The 19,107-nt window shown below is 42.0% G+C and overlaps 1 protein-coding gene across 5 annotated transcripts in view; it reads right to left on the reverse strand.

Moving 5' to 3' along the window:
• The window catches only part of Tex2 (testis expressed 2), a 107,618-nt gene that overhangs the window by 3,686 nt on the left and 84,825 nt on the right, over positions 1 to 19,107 (reverse strand). For 3 of the 5 annotated variants that reach the window (XM_020156464.2, XM_074045420.1, XM_020156465.2), the window contains 4 exons: positions 18,321 to 18,420; positions 10,592 to 10,724; positions 4,692 to 4,817; positions 2,953 to 3,162 (listed from right to left, as the gene is read on the reverse strand). In XM_020156464.2, the coding sequence (XP_020012053.1) occupies positions 2,953 to 3,162; positions 4,692 to 4,817; positions 10,592 to 10,724; positions 18,321 to 18,420 (569 nt within the window). Of the gene's footprint in view, positions 1 to 2,952; positions 3,163 to 4,691; positions 4,818 to 10,591; positions 10,725 to 18,320; positions 18,421 to 19,107 lie in introns of those variants that run through there. The other 2 variants (XM_074045421.1, XM_074045422.1) reach the window with 2 other exon arrangements.

The raw sequence follows: 19,107 nt of genomic DNA on the forward strand, positions 1-19,107 counted from the left end.
AAGATTCCACCTCACCCCTGTTAGAATAGCCATCATTAGCAACACCACTAATAACAGGTGTTGGTGAGGATGCGGGGGGAAAAAGGAACCCTCTTACACTGCTGGTGGGAATATAAACTAGTACAACCACTCTGGAAAAAAATTTGGAGGCTACTTAAAAAGCTAAACATTGATCTACCATATGATCCAGCAATACCACTCTTGGGGATATACCCAAAAGACTGTGACACAGGTTACTCCAGAGGCACCTGCACACCCATGTTTATTGCAACACTATTCACAACAGCCAAGTTATGGAAACAACCAAGATGCCCCACTACTGACGAATGGATCAAGAAAATGTGGTATTATACACAATGGAATTTTATGCAGCCATGAAGAAGAATGAAATGTTATCATTTGCAAGTAAATGGATGCAACTGGAGAACATGATTCTGAGTGAGGTTAGCCTGGCCCAAAAGACCAAAAATCGTATGTTCTCCCTCATATGTGGACATTAGATCAAGGGCAAACACAACAAGGGGATTGGACTTTAAGCACATGATAAAAGCGAGAGCACACAAGGAAGGGGTGAGGATAGGTAAAACACCCAAAAAACTAGACAGCATTTGTTGCCCTCAATGCAGAGAAACTAAAGCAGATACTTTAAAGCAGCTGAGGCCAATAGGAGAAGGAGATCAGGAACTAGAGAAAAGGTTAGTTCAAGAAGAATTAACTTAGAACGTAACACACATGCACAGGAAATTAATGTGAGTCAACTACCTGTATAGCTGTCCTTATCTCAAACTAGCAAAAACCCTTGGTCCTTTCTATTATTGCTTATACTCTCTCTTCAACAAAACTAGAGATAAGGGCAAAATAGTTTCTGCCTGGGTAGCAAGGGGGTAGGGGGGGAAGGGGGGAAGGGAGGAGGTAGGGGGGGAAGGGGGGAGAAATGACCCAAACATTGTATGCACATATGAATATAATAAAAAAAGAAAAAATAAAAATGTTTATATCCCACCATGAAAAAAAGAAATAAAAAAATAAAAAACCATTTCCTAACTCGAAAAAAAAATAAATAAAATGTCCACATATAAAAATCCATTTTCTTTAACCTCTTGGCTGTAAGCCTAATTTTATCAGCAGAGAAAGTTAAGGTCAGAATGTTTTCAAAGACTTATTGTATATAGCATTTTAGAATAATAATTATGATGGGCAGCATTAATTAGCACTATATTTTGGTATAAAAAGATAACATTGTATTAACAAATTTTTCTTTTTAAAAAAAAAAAAGAAAAGGCTATGATCTAGGCATTAATTTCTGGTTTACCCATGAGAGGACCACTGAGAGAAGTGGGATCAATCTTCCTCACGCTCTCCTAAGCCTGTGTAAACAGAGAATGTTCTATGACCTGTTTTTCTCCCTGCACTATATACCAGGCTTTTTGTGGTTTCCCACTGGAGCTGACTAGCACTCCAAGTTGTAGTGTCCAGACAAGATGGGCATGGTGGTGCACAAATATACTTCCAGCACTATGGAGGCTGAGGCAGGAGGACCGAGAGTTTGAGGCCAGCCTGGGTTACATGGCAAGACTGTCTCAAAACAGAAAAAAAAAAAAAAAGTGTCTAGACAACAAGACAAGATACTGAGTGCTATCAAAGTACCTAAAAACTTAATCAGTCATGGACCAATGTTCTGGAAACACAATAAAAATGTTCAAATGCTACAAATGTTTTTTTATTTTTATTTTATTCATATGTGCACTACAAATGTTTCTAAGTGCTCCCCAAATCAATAAGCTTTGTAGTTGAACAGCATTTAGTTCAGCATTTGAGCATGCACTGGGATACTTTAACTCTGTCTTCATAAAGCAGGGGTACTTGTTAAATCTAAAGGCTTGGCAGTAAGGAAAGGAAATGTATAGATTTCCTTTGTAGGTCTGGAAGACTACAAAGGATAGTATTAAAAATAATTATTTCTGGATTATAAGATTATGGGCTTTTACTTTTTACTACCTTTTCTTCATACTTGTTTTTCCAATCTCTCACGTTTTTCTTTTTAACCATGAAATGTATTACTTTTAAAAATAAAAACTACAAAGGTGTTTTTTAGTTTTACTGGGAAACACTATCGTCATCATTGAATGGTCAATCAATCAATTTGAAAATACTCTTCCCACCGTTCCTACAAAGCCTCCTGGATACCAAGAGCATGTATAGCATGTTGGTTTCATGCTATGATGAATACAGAACTGTATTTTTGTCATGAGTGTCACTTATGATATGATGAGGTCTCTTATGCGACCAGTACATACACATGCCTATTTTATAGGACTTGGAATGCCAACTTACAGTTGAGATACATAGACAGAGATGCTGGACCCATGAATAATTTATTTTAGTGATTTTAGACCCTGGCTTTAATCAATGCAACTCCACACTAACTGCCAAAAACCTGGGGGTGAGCCAGGCATATCTGTATCTTTAGTGCATTCCATGGGGATTCTAACATGAAGCTGGAGCTCAGAACCAACGCCTCAGATAGACCCCTGGTCTCACTCTGGGGTCTCCCTAGCTCAGTGGACTCTGGATGTGTGATGGGATGACACGGGCACCTACCTCAGCAGAATGCTGGGAGGACTAACCCAATGTTGCAGTTAGAGAATAAGGTAGATGGCAGCTACTATTACTGGTGAAATTTGCCTTCAGAAAGGAGGAAGACCAAGACTAGACACAGCTTATCCCATAAACCTCATCATTCACCTCAACTTTTCAAGTGAACATGGATCTTTAACGGTTCGTGAGCCATCCACACAAGAAAGCACAGTTGGATTAACCACTGACATTAGGGTCCATGAAAATGAAAACCACATGGCAGCCAGCGCTCTTGTTCAAGGTTAAGCAGGCTGGGGTTTTTATGGTTACGCAACGAGGGGAATCCTTGCTGTCCCTGAGGGCCCTTCTACACACCAGATTCGGTCAGTTGGGGGTGGTGGAATGTTGACTGCCAAGGTTCCTCGACATTCTTGTACTTCAACAGTTAGCAGCAGGGGTGTATTGGACACTTCTTCAATCTTCTTTTTAATGAACTCTGTCTCTGCTGCTTTTTGGAAATATTTTGACTTGGTAATTTTATCAACAAATCTCATAATTTTACTTGTTCGATGACCTCCAACATACCTTCAAACGAGGAGCACAGAGGGGTGTTAGGATAAACTTTGCTCTTTAACAAACAAAAACCTCGTGGCTATGCATTCACCTTACTTTACAGCAGTTTCTCAACTGTGGCACTATTAACATTGTAGATTGGCTAATTCTGTGTTGAGAGCCGTCCTGTGCATGGTAGGATGTTTAGCAGCCTCTCTGGCCTCTGCCTACTAGCCGGCAATAGCACTCTCCCCAGTCATGACAATCAAACATGCCTCCAACTGACAAGTGGCCCCTGTGGGGAACTTTAGAGAAGATGTAAATGTCAGACAGAGCCCCCATCTTAACAATGGAGAGCTGGACAAGTCTTTATGTAGAGAAGATACTTCCCCTATATCACTTAAATACAGAATATAGCTCCATGTTTTATTAGAGAACTATCACAACTTCCAAACAGCAAATGGCAAAACATACCACATCAATAGGTACAAAAACAGTGATTGACTGCCTGCCTTTAGGTGGTTGTCATACCAACTCTGAGTGGCAAGTTCTCTTTGAAAGTACTTTTCAAAGAGCTTAGAACTTTTCTTTCCTTCTTTTTTGGGTTTGGAACTTCTCAAAGCAAAATGCTGTATCAAGCAGACATAATTAGCCATTCAAGAAAATAAACTTTTGTGTCAGGTCATATCTAATATTTACCCTAAGAAGAAAGGTTATCTGCTTTTTTGAATCCTCTCCAGTTCCAGAGCATCAGGAGCAGTATGTGGATAGGTAATACAATCTTTTTTTTTTTTTTTTGGTGGCACTGGGGATTGAACCCAGGGACTTGTGTGTGTTGGGTGGGGGGGTAGGCAAGAAACTCTACCACTGAGCTATACTCCAGCTCTAAACAACCATTCTTATGAAGGTCAAGCAGCTAGATTTTATAATAACACCCAACTGCTCAAATGTCTGAGTTTTTATCTTCTGTGCAATTTCAAAGTGACCAGGTTGATATCTTCTTATAGAAGTTTCTGAATCACCTAGCTTCTTCATAATCTCAGTTTCCTTAGCCCTCTTTAAATAATTCAAAGATCCTTACAAAGAGGTTGCTTAAGAACTCTGATCATTCATTGTCCAAGTAACTGCCCTTAAATGCAGTTCTGGATCAAAAGCAGCTAAACTAGCAGGTTTTCAAAATCCACCAAAGAGATCATGTGACTGCTTCAGCTCTGCAGGAGCCAGCAGCTCCCGGCAGGAAAGATGGCAATCTCTCCACCAGCCAGCAGGGGGAGGTGGTGTGCAGAGCAGGGTGTGCTCAGAATAAGCATGCCCTGCAACTTCCCTATTGTTTACCAGCAGGGCAGGAGAAAGGCATGCTTCCTCTTAAGGAAGCAAAGCTATCCAAGTCTTTTCTTTTGGGGGCCTGGAATTTAAATAAGCCACGGATACTGGCTGTTAATGCAGAAACCATTCACTCACTGGGGAGGCAGAAGGAAGATCAGAGAGGAAGGGGGAAAGGCTCACTCTCAGTTAGCTTGCTGTCCTGACCCTGGAGCCTCCAGAAGCTCCGATCCACTCACCCCTCGGCTCCTGGGAGCAGTGGTTTGTCTCCGGCACTGGGCTCTGGTGCATCGTCTTCCTCAGATGAGCCAGCACTGGAGGATTCCTCATCACTGTCAGCCAGACAGTAGGCCCTGGGCCTGCAACTGAATGGGGACAAAGTCACCATGTGGCTTGCCCACTGTTAAGAGCTCTGCTAAGAAAAGCACACATGCATGCACACACTCAATCACAAGGGGTCAACATGGAACCTTTACCACATGTTGCCATTGTCTCCAACCCACCAAGAAAGAAGAAGCCTGATCCAAGAGTGTTTGGACCAGCCTTCCTTACCCGGAAGACTCTAGTGCTAAGTCCCCTGGCAGGACTGCAAAGGACTTGAGCCATGAAAAGTTTGTTTTGAGCATGCATCAGAACATCACCTAAAATGGAGCCACATAAAATGCAGTGATTTCATCATGAGTGCAGCAGGAACCACGTGGGAACATGAATGGAAAAAATGGATGGCTGCAGGGGTGCAGTGGCAGCTGTTGGTGACATGGCCATCTCTCATCAATGATGAAGGTAGGCAGGCAAGTCCCTTGCCTCTGGTGGAGTTAATAATTGTGATGATTCTTGGCTTAGTTACCCCCAAATTCATTTTTAATCAAGACTCCTTCCTAGGGAAATTACATATCTGATTCCACACAGGCTGAATGTCTTGAGTGTCACAGAGAAAGTCAACAACCATGAGAAAATAACTGACATTAGTATCTACAGACTTTCAGAAAAACACAAATTTTAAGGCCAGTCTTTTTACTAAAGTAACAGAAGGCCTCATTAGAGAATGCCATCCACATTACCCTCAGCAGGTTAGAGACTCAATTTTCAGAGGTGTGAGGCTTGCTGGATCACTAGAAGAGGTGATGGATCAAGGTTTCCCTCTGAGGAGGTCTGGGAGCTTTTTGGCTGAGCTTCAGCCCCACCACAGGCAGCTCCCTCTCTGAACTGGCTCTGTGCTGGCAGGGCCCTGTCTCAGAGGCTCAGGGACTTAAATAGGAATGAAATAAACAAAGGACGTAGCAATCTCTGAATGTTATTAAGCGACCGAATAGTCACTAAACAGACGCTGAGTCTTCTATTACTGACAAGGGCAAAACTACTCAGCCAGGGGAAAGCCACAGAGCCAAGACCCAATGTCCCTGCAGCTGCAGTCTTTTGGTTTTCCTCTGATACCTCCTTGGACAACCAGAAGTCCACAGGGGCATTGTCTCCTGGCTAATGGAGGCCAAGGGCAGAACATTCACACCAGCATGACCTGAAGGCCCAGCAGCATAGCACCATGTGCAGGAGGGCAGGATTAAAGCCTCTGTCCCTGAAACAGGAGCCCAGCTGCAGTAAGAGGATCTCACAAGAGTCCCCCCGGCAGGACATGCAGATCCTGTTCAACCCTGGCTCTGAAGGCTCTGAAATGTTAAAGCCAGTGCAAGCTGGACTTTCACGATAAAGGAAAGCGTCCTCCGCAGAACAGAAGCTTCTCATCCCGGGCAGCACCTGGCTATCTCTAGTTCCCTGTTCCATAATGGGCCTGGCTAGTCCAGGAAGTGCTTCTGTGTACTTGTTGCTCACACAGCCATTTCAGAGGTTTTGTGGTTCAGCTACCTTCCTTGTGATTCCCAAGAAAGCCTGAACTGGATCTTGGGATAAGAAAGTAAGAGATGTAAATTACCAAAGATTACACAACTGTCCTACTTCTCCATCAGTAAAACGGCTGTGCTTTCTGCTCAGACCTCATGCTGCCAAGAGTGGAAGCTGTCCCAATAGCACAGGGCCTGCTTCTTTCCACACAGCACAAAGGGCTGTCTGCAAGATCTGGGATCACAGTGAGATCTGCTGTGCCCCCACCCCTCATGTCCCCAGCAGTATGTGTCACCTGGTAGCTCCACACCATGGGCAGAAGGTGACAAGGGCAGTGAGCTCTCAGGTTCCCAAACTAATCCTCTGCAGGCCAGAGCAGGATGAATTTGTGGCTTGAAGTGAATAATTTACATAATGCTATATGAATTAAAGCATATCAGATGATGTGAAATTCTGATTCTGACCAAGTGGTACCTCTACTGTCTGTACTGGGACCTGTATTCTATGGTATCCAACACTAATTGTGTGGCTAAATGTTTGGCAGATACTTAGTTTTTATAACTGAACATGCATTTTATGATCTTGGCTTTATGAAATCAGAAAAAACTTCAGAAAAAAAATTAAAAAGCAGCAAACATGCTGGGGTGAAGATGTGCTGGGATGTGATGGCTCTGATGGCTTTGTATCCACCTCAGAAATCCAGATGAATGTGCCTCTCAGACAACTGCCTGAACAGACTTATCATGGCTATGCTGTCTCTCCTAAAAATCTTTTTGGAAATGTGTCTGGAGTCACACACAGAAAAAGTGAATTTTTTTTTTTTTTTTACGAATCACTGATACTGTCTTAGACTGAATGTTTTATTTCTTGGTTTCATAATCACCATTACCTCTGGCAACTTCTAGCCATTCCTAAAACCATCTACAGAGAAGGATAATTTGCTGTTACTCAGGATGGTTAAAAAATGTCAGATTCTAGAGGCAATTCTAAAAAGAAACTCCAATAAATGCTTTAACTGAAGTGTGCATAGCTGGATTCAACAGCCCTCTGAGGGGACCAGACTCATAAGAATGTACTAAATTTATTTTATTTTAGAGAAGCCAGTCCCATACATCTGCCATAGACCCATGTACATCCACAAATGAGACTGAGTCACAGTGTAAAGTGCAAGCACTCGACTTCTAGTATGACAGGGACCTGAGAGTAAAAAGGATGATATAATGGACTATTGAGACTAGTGACTCAATATGGATGCCAGAGGGGCCACTACATGGGGACTTGTGCATTGGCCTAAGTCAAGTACCTCCCAGGAATGTCCCACTCTGATGCACTTTTCATTTAAAGGCTCTTCCCAACATGTAGAACATTTTCTTTTCTGACTTATTCAGGTTCTCTTCAGGTCCTTTCCCCCTAACATTCAGACTGCTCAGCTCACTACCTGATTAACTGATTCTATTTTTTTCTTGCAATGCTAGAGACTGTATCTATGCCTCTCATGCTAGGCAAGTGCTCTACCACTGGGCTGTATCCTCAGCCCGTGAACTCCATTTTGAGTACTTTATTGTACAAAAGAGAATTGACTACAGTATGTGACAAGACAATGTGAGAAAGAAAAAACCTAGAGGAAAAATGCCTATAAATATACAGTAGACGTGCATTTCAAAGATAAGGGACTTCAGGAGAGTAAAGCGACACAGATTCAGTTTCTCTATCTCACCATAAGGGTGCTGCCATGACCACCCTTCTTGTTAGAAAAGGGGACTTCTTACAGGCTGAGCAGTATCTCTTCATAGACTCTCCAAGAAACAATCATTTGCACTTGAAGGGGGACTGAGAAAAGCAGTGAGATGAAGCAGAGGCCCTGCAAGAGACAGACATTGGGAGCAGGCCCTTACGAGGTCTGGACAGGTGGCCCATGCTGAAGGAGGGCCTGGAGGAAATGGCTGCTGTGGGCCAACTCTACAGACACCCTGCTCCTCTGTATTAAGGAAAATATCAGTGCCGAGTAACAGCTACTATATACTTTGACTTCTGCTTTTCCTCTACTTGGTCCCCAGTGGCTCCACATACTCACATCTGAGGAAGTGAAGAAGTGGATTCTAGAACTGCTTCTGGGAATAGGTTCTTAACCATGGATGGGATTTCAGAGACTTTCAAAGCTCCTAGAAACTGTGAGTCAACTGATGCATGAGGAGGCATTTTCAAGAAGGTTACAAAGTTTGTGGCTTTCCAGAGAGGGGTTCTTTATGCAAAACAAAAGGCCAAAGGTCCATTTTTCTAGCCCATTTTTTCCCCCCAAATGAAGTGTCTTTGGATTATATTCTTCCTTTGCTTTTAAAATTAATGATAGCCAATTACATATCAATATATAACATCCTCACAAGAAGAAGTAAAACATTTTATACCAGACTCTTCCAGGAAAAAAAATGGTACTTTAGAAATAAATTAAATGTAATTATCACCACATTTCTAAAGCAGAGGATTTTTTTCAGTTAGTCTATAGAAGCATGGCTTGCTCAGGAATATGTTCATTCTCTGATCAGTCAGAGTTTACGAACATGAAATTGTGCCCAGTCATATAAATAGCAGTGAATATGGAACACTTGAGTGGCAAGGACCTCAGAAACTAGACTTGTTACAACCTGATGTCCAATACCCCCCTTCCTGATGGAGAACCTGCACCTCTGTGCTGGCCCAGGGCTGTTTCCAGAAAATACTTCTGACTAAACACTTCTATCACACACCTTAATTAGTAGACTCATTATTTATTATTATTATTTTATAATGCTAGAGATCAAACTCAGGGCCTTACAGAAACTAGACAAGTGCTCTGCCATTGAGCTACATCCCCACCAGCCCAGAAGACCTCATTTTCAGGACTGCCTCTGCCCCCCCAGTGCTTCATGTCCTAGGCAGCTGGCCCTATAACTCTGCTGTCATGAGGCTGGACTGATGGTATGGGTAGGTGGAGTGTGGGTAGCAAGACAAGAAATTGTATCTGACTACAGGACTAGATCAGGACACTAGTAATTCTAAATGGGGAAGTCCGTGAGATTTTCCCTGCCAGGAAAGCCTTGTCCCTACTCCACTCTCAGTCCTATTGGACCCATGCCCTGTGCCTTCATGTTTGGAAGCAAGATGAAAAGACAGACTTCCTTTTAGCTTCAGGTGGGACCAAATCAGACTCAGCACTCACAAGGTATGGAATGCTACATGGAGTTGATAAGTATCACTCACCAGAAAATACAAATCCACAGATTGCCAAATCCAAACACATTTTAACAAATAGCAGAAAATGAAAGGAAAATAGCAGACACAGATTAGATTGCATACAGCAGGTGAAATTCTCCAATTATTAAAACAGGAACATTTCATTAAGTAACTCAGATAAATCAGGATAATCTAAGCAAAAAAAAAAAAAAAAAGTCCTTGAGGGTATAACCCAACTGCCCAAGCTGCTATGACACAAGCATGGATATGGATAAGAACGGTACATCAGTCCATAACTAAGCAAAAATCCAAGAGCCTATGTTTTGTATTTAGACCCTATAGACATCACTCCTTGTGGCATTTCCTCTCATTGTTATTAGTTCCATGCAAGGGACTACAGATTTGAGAAGCAGCATCCTTTAACTTAGTAAAAACTATAATATCATTTAAATGTGTAGTCAGACCCATCACTTTTATGATGTGTGGGAATGTAAAAGTTCTAGCCTATCCATTCTGGATATTTAAGGGAAAAAAAAAACAAGCTCCATTAGTTATCCCACAATTTTGGAATAATTCTAAACCAGACAACTCTGGAGCAGATGCATTATCTACAAAGAGAAGAATTTACTAGGCAAATCAATATTGTATTATTTCTGGAAAATGCTTCTCAGAACACTTGTGGAGCACCCTCTCAGCTACAACATCAACTATCTCATAAATAATCCCGCTTGGTGATTAAAGCAGTAGATCCCTAAGAGACCTTAGCCTGCTTCACACATCATTGCTTTTAGAGCAATGATTCGATTTGTGCAGCAAGTAATGTTCAGACAAGTCTGCCTGCTTGCCTCAGTCAGTGATGTTCTCTGGGTAATAGAGATGGTGTCACCTCTGCCAGCACCGGGTCAAAAGGTGCTGTGTACTGTCACAGCTGAGCAAGGGGTACGAACTTGCAGCTCTCTCTGTAGTCCAGAGAACTTACACTGAAGCTTGCTTGTGCTCTGGGGGCTCCCACACTTAGACCTGGTTCTCAAAGGCTGCAGGGAGAGGCTGGTCCCCTGGGATTGGGTTATTAAATTAATATATAGCCCCTTACCCTTCTTTGCCAATTTCTCCAACCTTCAGGGCTTCAACAAGAGGCTCTTTACCTAGTTTGGTCAAATTCATTTTGGTCTCGAGAGTCATCAGAAAGGACCCATTGTAGGACATTTCCAAATTGATCCAGAGTCCTGGAGAAACAGTAAAAAAAAAAAAAAAAAAAAAAGTTCCCCCCCCCCCAAAAAAAAAACATGGCTATAAGCAACAGTATAAAAACTTGTGTTTTAAATTATCTAAGTTGGCATCACACTATAGTTTACATATGGCTTTTATTACCAATACAGGTGAGAGGAGGGCTGTGAGAGTGCTCTACCATCAATGCACATGAGAAGAGACTGAAATGGTTCACATGTGAGGCAAATGGCCAGCATTGCACTCTGTTATGATGGTCGTGAATTCAGTGCCCTTGTCCACACTGGAAAGGCCCCATGCTCTCTGGCTTCTCCTCCTCCAAGTTAGTAAGAAAATGCATGCTCAGAAAGAAGTGACTTGACCCAGGGCACAGCCAGGATGGGCTGCTAATGGTCTGCCAGTCATGAGGCAGAAGGGAAGTGCAGAAATTTCACTTTGAGTTGGATGGTCCTAAAAGACACATCAGAGAACCACTCTTTCCTAAAATTACCAGTATTTGGAAGGAGGGCAGGAACATGGGTCAGATTTAGTTTAAGAATAGTGGCATAAACTTTTAAAACCCCATTTTTCTAGTAGTGGAAAGAAAGGCCTTTAAATTCCCAGGATTATCCAGGTAAAGTTGGGGACTACAGCAGCTGAGTTTAAAAATCTATTCCTTAGAAAGATGCTATTGCCAATGAGTTCATATCAAAGAGGCTGTTGGCCTCGTGGAACTTCCCTGGGATGGCCTCTGGCCAGTGTCTAAAATGCAAACAGAGATTCTCTCATGATGGGGCAGATAAGACAGGTTATGCTGTGTTCTTTCAGATTCAGAGCTCCATAATACCTGGTGGATTTTTAATCAAAATGTGATCCTTGCAAGTGGTCATTTAAATGTTAATAAACTTTTATAGATCCTCATAAGACAAATGACAACATCTAAAAGAAAGCAGGAAATTAGTCTAAAACCATTATTTATACACAGTAGCATTTTCAATTACAGTAAATAACCCTTCCCCTACAAGGCCACCCCTCAGATAAAAGCATTGTTTAAACCCAAAAAACACTAATGATGTAATTCCTCAGTATAGGCAGAATCATTTCCAACTTGTTTTCAACAAATTTTTTTTGTTGTACTTTAAGGTGATTATTTCCCATGAAAGACTTGGTTTAATTAAGTGATATGCAGATCATCCGTGACTGTCTTCTTTGCAGGAACACTCATAAAACTGCTTTACTTCCTGCTTACATTAAGCAGTTAAAAATCATTAATTACCTTACTCTTCAAAATACTATTACTGGAAATAAAGGGAATGTCTGCTTCAGTAAAGACATTTAGTCATTAATCACTTCCAGTGGAAAGGGAATTAGGGACTAGATATTAATTGAAACTCAATATAAAAAGATCAGTAAAGAAGATATTTATCTAGCTTTTTTAAATTTGAGAAGTAACAAATCCAAACTACCTAGTTACTATATGTATCCAAACAGAATCATTTCTTTTGAAAATCCTGGCCAGGTTTTCAATAAGTATTAACAGTATTCATTGCCTTTGAAAGTTGTAAAGGCACCAGAATTTTACTTCTTCCAAAATGGAGGGTTTTTTTTTTTTTTTTTTCCTAAATGAGAGACTTAGTAAATTGCTGGCTTAGGACCCAGTCGCTGGGATGTTCTACCCATGGGGTATGGTTTAGGGAAAAGCATGGAGCCCAGTGGATGTGGCTTAAGTTGCACTAGCAGTTTCTTTATTTCTGTGCATCACTTTCCTCATTCACACAAGAGAGATCACACTGCTTCTTTGGGGAAGGCTGTGTATAGTCAGAACCTGGCACATCCTGGCCAGGTGGCTTCTCTTTCTTCACAGTGGCCAGCCCACTCTTTATCCTTGCTCTGGCCTCACCTACTGCTATTGCCACGGAAAAGACTTTGCTGGGCAGCTGGAGGCTTGGGCAGTTAGGATATCACCTGGACATGTAAACAGCCCTCTGCATTGGGGAGGGGTGTGGACATTGCTCATCACTGACACCAAGAAAAAATAATACAGTCAAGAATGGCTTGAGAACTTTTAAAAACAGATATGAACTTCAAATAAATATTTCAACAAGTTAATAAGATATGCTTGTACTGACATGATAATATTTTAGCATTAGGTGCAAAACTTGCTTTATGATAATAATTCAGCAGGCAAAAAACTCTCTGAAGTCTTGGAACATGCACAACTTGTGCAACTTGGAACAGAGACCAAGTAGTTATGTACTGGGCAGGTCAGGAGGCACCCTGCCCTGCAGGGTTGGAAGATTAAATAGTTACCAGAAGGCTGTTTCCCCTTTGAGGAATGTATGAATGCACTCAAATGTGAAGAAGATGGGGACATACAATGTTCCATCAGCAACATCTTAACTTGAACACAGCTAAATGCTGTTACTTTACATGAACGTAGTTATGGATGTTTTTCTTTTGTACACTTGACAAAGGTCAGAGTGTGCTGAGGCATTTCATCTGCTTTCATTTGATCTATTAAGGATTTTTTCAGTACTAAGGACAAAAACCAAAAATCAAGAAGCAGGACAATTTTTAACAGCTTTAAGCAGGAGTAAGGAGTTGTCCCTGAGAGGTTCTCAGAAAAGGGGGCTGGTGGCATGACTGTGAAGGGGCTCCTCCACACAGGGTGCTCATGTTGAGGAATGGTGCCACCTGCTTATCAATGAGCCCCTATAAATCTGGTACTTTTATTCAGCCACACATGAAACAGTATTGATAATGAACACCAACAATTTTCATGCAAGGTCCTGCCAAGAGCCTGCTCAGGTGACTGTCTTTCCACACTCAGCTTCATGGGAGTAGAAGCAGTTACTAGCACCATTGCTAAGGGGCACACTAAGGCAGAAATGACAGCTTATTCCACCCAAAGTGCTTACTGACCTCTTATGGCACCATATCAGAACTGAAGAGACCAAGAAGAACCCCTGCCCTTAGGAAGCACATGCTTAAGAATAAAGATGGCCTCCACCATCTGTCCAGCTCAGACCATGATGCACAAGAGATAATGAATGTGCCTTGCTGCCTGTCCCCAGAGACAAGAGGGAGCCATGAACAGAACAGATTTTCTTCTGCCTTCTCCAGAGTTTCTAGTTGGCAAACTCATGGCCTTGGTAACTGTCTTACCATGGCCACATAAATCTGGTGCTATCACACTACAGCTCCCTCCCTTATTTATTACCATAAAAGCATCTGTCACCGGGCGCTGGTGGCTCACGATATAATCTAAATGACTAGAGGCAGAGATCAGGAGGCTCGGAGGTTGCAGTTAGGGATGGACATGCCATGACCTGAGTCTGGCTCCAGTTTTCTGCAATACTAATTTCAAGTCCCAGCACTGGATAAAGGAACTCGTGTGTAAAGATGGGTATCTACAGGCATCTCTGGAGACAGACAAATTTCCCATTCCCATGGGACATGGTGATTTTTTCACAGAATATGAGACCTTCAGTCAAAACTGGGCTGTTATTTGGGTCTCTTGGAACAGGACAAAACAGTCCAGCACTCTATTCATAGGGACAATCAGTAACTCTTTTCAGAATTAACTACTTGTAGCAAAAGTCCATGAATCAATTGCTCTGATACCTCTTGTTCCAGGCACAGAAGGTGACATCCTGAAAAGGGTTCTCACCAAATCCATTTTGGAAGCTTCACTAACAAGAAAGCTTTGCTGCAGCAGCAGCAGTGACACCAATGGCTAGCTGTGTGCTACGTGTGTTCTAGGAGCACTACATATAACATTCAATCTTCACCACAATCGAACAAGGTGGACACTACTGCCATTAGCACTTCATGGATGAGGATGGTAGTAGCTCCTCTACCATGATGTAGGTGCAGGGTCCAGACACAGGGGGCCTGCCTGCAGACCCAATGCTCCTTTGAGCCTCTGACCCAGGCCTAAAAGTTATAGAACAGTATGGAAAGGTGAGACTGCTGATGGCCTCTGGCAAGTCACTTCCACTAGGCTTTAGCTGGTACAAGTATGGCAGGGCTGGATAATCTTTCAAGTCCAAATCACAAATCTATCCCATTCCTTAAGGGTTTTGGAAAACGGGTATATATTCTACATTAATTTTTATCCATAAGAAAAAAGATTAGGAGAGCATGACCAAAAATGTACCCAAAAGCAATCCTGGCTAGTTCTGAAAAAATAACAGGTTGTTTGTCTTTTTACCTTTTCTAGATATTTCAGTTTTCTCACATGAGTATTTGTTGAATGAATGAATGAGCAAACATCACACTAACAGAGTTAAAAAAGCTCAGAAAGAGCTTTGGCCCAGAGGGCTGGTCTGGTGGGCCCCTGAGGGCAGACCCTGGAGACAGGAGCCAGGATGGCTGAGGAGGGTTGGGGAGGCCAGCTGGAGGTAGAAAGAGTAACACCTATGGGAGGGTAACACAGACAGGCTTCTGGGCCTTGCTATGCAGCCACAGGAGAGAAAAGAGTCTTATATACTCTACAGATAGAGGGGCTAGTTCCAGGGTGCATGTGGAGCATGACGGGGCCAGAGCTGAGGCAGGAGGGCACAGCAAACTGTCAAGGGGCGGCCACCTGTTATTGGTGGGAAGTGAGGATGCTGTGTAATTCACCTTCCTCACTAGTTGTGTGTTCTAGAACTTGATTGGTGGGCATACGCAGTCTCATTCAGAGGAACTACAGGCTGTTCCTTTTAGCAGCAAGACTACCAATGCTGAGAGGAACAGTTTTTCTTTCTGCTTATCTGGCAGGATCTGCTGGCTTTGAGCCATAAAATGGTCTACATTCTAAACTCTCCAACAGCAGCATCAAGGACAATAGTAACAGTAGTAAAATAACAATAACTAGTGCTTATAAAGCAACTGCCTTCCATCAGGTGCTGTTCAAACTGCCTTTCATGTACAACTCACATAATCCTCCTGAAACCAGGTGCCCTTTGAGTCTGAATTTGAGAGATAAGGAAGCAAAGAGGCCCAGGAACTTACCGGAAGACACAAGGCTATGAGATGGGTGATTTCACTCCAGAGCCGACACGCAGAACTACGTTCAATGTCGTATTAAGAAGTGCGTTGCTAGGACATATAGTCCAACCAGCTCTGGCCTGAATACCCTTTCTTCTGAGTCATGTCTCAAGTGAGCAATGAGGCATGGGGATCCCATGGGAGGTACCTCTCTTTGGAGACATTAAAGCCTCCTGTGCTTGGGTTGTACTCCCCTGGAAGGTGAGTTCTGCTTTTCAGGATTAGTTTCAGCAAGTTACCCCAGATTTTGATTTCCCTAAATCAAAATCTAAAAGGAGAGGTTCTCCCTTATGGCCATGGAATACAAAACACTGCATGGTAACTTTGGGTCAATGACTGACCACATATGGGATGGTGATCTTGTAAGACTATTATCACATAGTAACCTCATGGCCGTCTTAGTTTGGGTAAGCACACTCTATGATAATTGCATGAGAAAATCAACTAATGACACTTCTCAGAGTGTGTCCCCTGAGAACATTGGGCAACAAGTGACTGCATTCCTTCATGTTCATTTTTGTTTCACCATCATACATGCATCCTTTGTAGACTTGGAAAGACCTAATGAATCAAACTTAATCCCACAGTCTTTGTGTCTTTTTTCCCTTTCTTTGGTAAATTTTCTTTTGTGTTATACAGACAGACAGGCAGATATCTAAAACTTGCCCTGAAAGGAGGTAAGTAGGCTTTAATGGATTAAAAACCAGCAAAGCTTTGATATCCATGTTGAAATGTCTCTCCCCAGCTCCTGTTCCTCAGGCACAGGAAAGAAGCTTGAGACTTGGGTGTCAAATTATCCTCAAAGCTTGACCAAAGCAGCCCTGGGAGGCTGCAGAGTTCAAAGCCACAGGGATACTTCTTAGATGCTGCAAAGCCTGCTGTGGCCCTGCACCCCTCTTCCTGGAAATGTCTATTAGTTCAGCAAAGGACAGTCCTAAGATAAGTGACTGCTAGCACACTAGAAAACAGAGCACATACACATATTATTTACTTTTTAAATTCCTGACTTCTCAGGAGGTTTGTGTGAGCTGATCATTTACCAGCTTGATACCAGTCAATTTTTGAAGAGGTAAAAAGCAAAGGGCAGCAGAAAGTCCGCTTGAGTCGGAGGAAAGAAGGCAGTTTTTGTACACCAATGGGGTGGGGATCCCACTCTGCAGCTAACCGATGACACATGTGCCTTTAATTGTGCATGGGGCTAAAAGAACTCTAGCTAAATCACTTAGAAAGAGTACAAATCTTTTCTAGTTTTACTTTCAGTGAACCAGAAATGACCAAAGTCAGGAGCACTCAAATTCATCAAGATGTAGACAATGATGGATTATAAGGGATCTCAACATGCAGGGATCAGGGGGACTTCTTGATTTGCAAATACTCTGGTCTAGTTTTGAAACCAGTGCAATGCTGAAAACGTGGAGATATGGATGCCTTGCCATCTGAAATATTGCTTGAGAGATTTTCAGAGCTGCTAACTGTAGTATAGAAAAACCTCTTCATATTTATATCAAATATAAGAGCAGAAAAATGATCTCACTAAATATGATTCAAGAGCCATCTGATATAGATACAAAGACAGAAAAGTCACTTCTGTACCTTATAGATTCTATAAAACACTGACTTCAAAGTAAATATTTTTGTATTTGAAAAGAGACCTATATTTATTTTTCCCCATCTTGTTCCAGGGCCATTTTGGGCATAATGTAAATATGATTTAAGTGGAAAGAAGCTCATTGGCAAGAGATGCTAGAGTAAAGAGATTGGTGAAACTTCTTTGCATGCCCAAAAGGCATGCCTACCTGGCCCACTCCTCTTTTTTTACTAAATTGTATGCTAAAATTTTGCTGTTAAGCTCCTTTTAAAACCACGTAACATAAAAGACATATAAATCTTTATACCATCCTCATAATTCTATTTACATTTTCTGCATATTTTAATTAACTTTTTCCTTCGTCACAGGAGTAGGCATAAATTCTGTATCAGTAGCATGTTCAAAAATTCAAATCCTAGAGCTCTCACCAGTAGACAGCTTTATGCTCAAAATGTTGCCTTTTAATACATGCCTTCATCTTTCAAACACTGAACACTTACTAGGAATGGAAGAACATAAAAATGTAAAACATGAAGGTCAAAAACTCTGCAACCTAGAAGTTGGGACAAAGTAAGAATGTGATATACTAATATGAAGAAAGGCAGCTCTTGGAGTCAGAGCCAGGGCAGATGTGCACATGAGGCATGAAAGAGATGAGTGGGGCTAAAACCTAGTACACTGCCTTATATTCTGGTGAGAGCCACAACCCATACAAAAGTGCAGGTCCTTATCAACTGGCAATAGGATATCTTTGTGCTGGAGGAGGCCACATAACAATGTAAGAGACTAGAAGAGTAGGAGGGGGAGCCTGGATCTATTCCCCATCAGTTTAAGGCTGTGTTTGTTAAGAACAAGACACTCAACATAGATTAGAATGGTTAAGAAGATCCCAGCTCTCTCCAAGCACAAGCCCTGGTATTAAATCTGCAGCACTGGAAACATTTGCACACTTATGTAAATAGTCAATTCTACTCTAGAAGCAATTAAGAATTACCTTGATGATCAACATAAGGCTTGAAGGCCTGAAGGATTTTTGGCACAGCCACCCCCATGTCAAGTTCCGTCAGAGTTAGCTCATTCATAAAGTAGGGGAGCTACAGAAAAGAAGCAAACAAAGAATGAGAGACATTAGTAACCTGGTAACAATGCTAAGGTAAGTTAGAAGTCAACTTACTCTTAGAGGAGATGGTTTTGGGGATACATCATTTGTTTAACCAAATTTAATGGTGCATAAACTATACCAGGCTGTACCACAGATAGAGACATGAACAAGGTGGCCAATTCCTTGCTCTATAGGGTTTATAGTGGACAAGCAGCATAGATAAATAAGTAGACAAAGACATTTATAATCTAAAGTAGGTAATGGGGCAAAGTGTATGGGACTCAGTCAGGGTGGCTATCTTAGCTAAGGAGGTCAGGAAGCTTCTCTGAGGCATGATATTTGACCAGAGACCTGCTTGTGGAGAAGAAGCCAGATATTCTTGTGAGTTCAATAAGACCCAGAGGTGGTAAAGTATGGGGAAATGGAGCTCTCTTAGATTATTGGTAGGGAATAAGAAATTGCACAACACTCTGACAGACAAATTTATCACATACATTAAAATCCTTAAAAAAAAATCACATTCTTTGACCTGTGCTGGCCATTTGCTGTCTGTCCTGCTGTATTCACACTCCATCCTCTACATGGAGAGGCTAGACTGTATGAACTGCATCCATGGTCTCTCTTGCCCTCAGATGTCTGGTTGGGCTTGGCTAATGGGATGCACCAATGGACAGGGGTT

This window comes from Castor canadensis, chromosome 11 (assembly GCF_047511655.1).
Source record: "Castor canadensis chromosome 11, mCasCan1.hap1v2, whole genome shotgun sequence".
NCBI classification, from domain to species: Eukaryota; Metazoa; Chordata; class Mammalia; order Rodentia; family Castoridae; genus Castor; species Castor canadensis.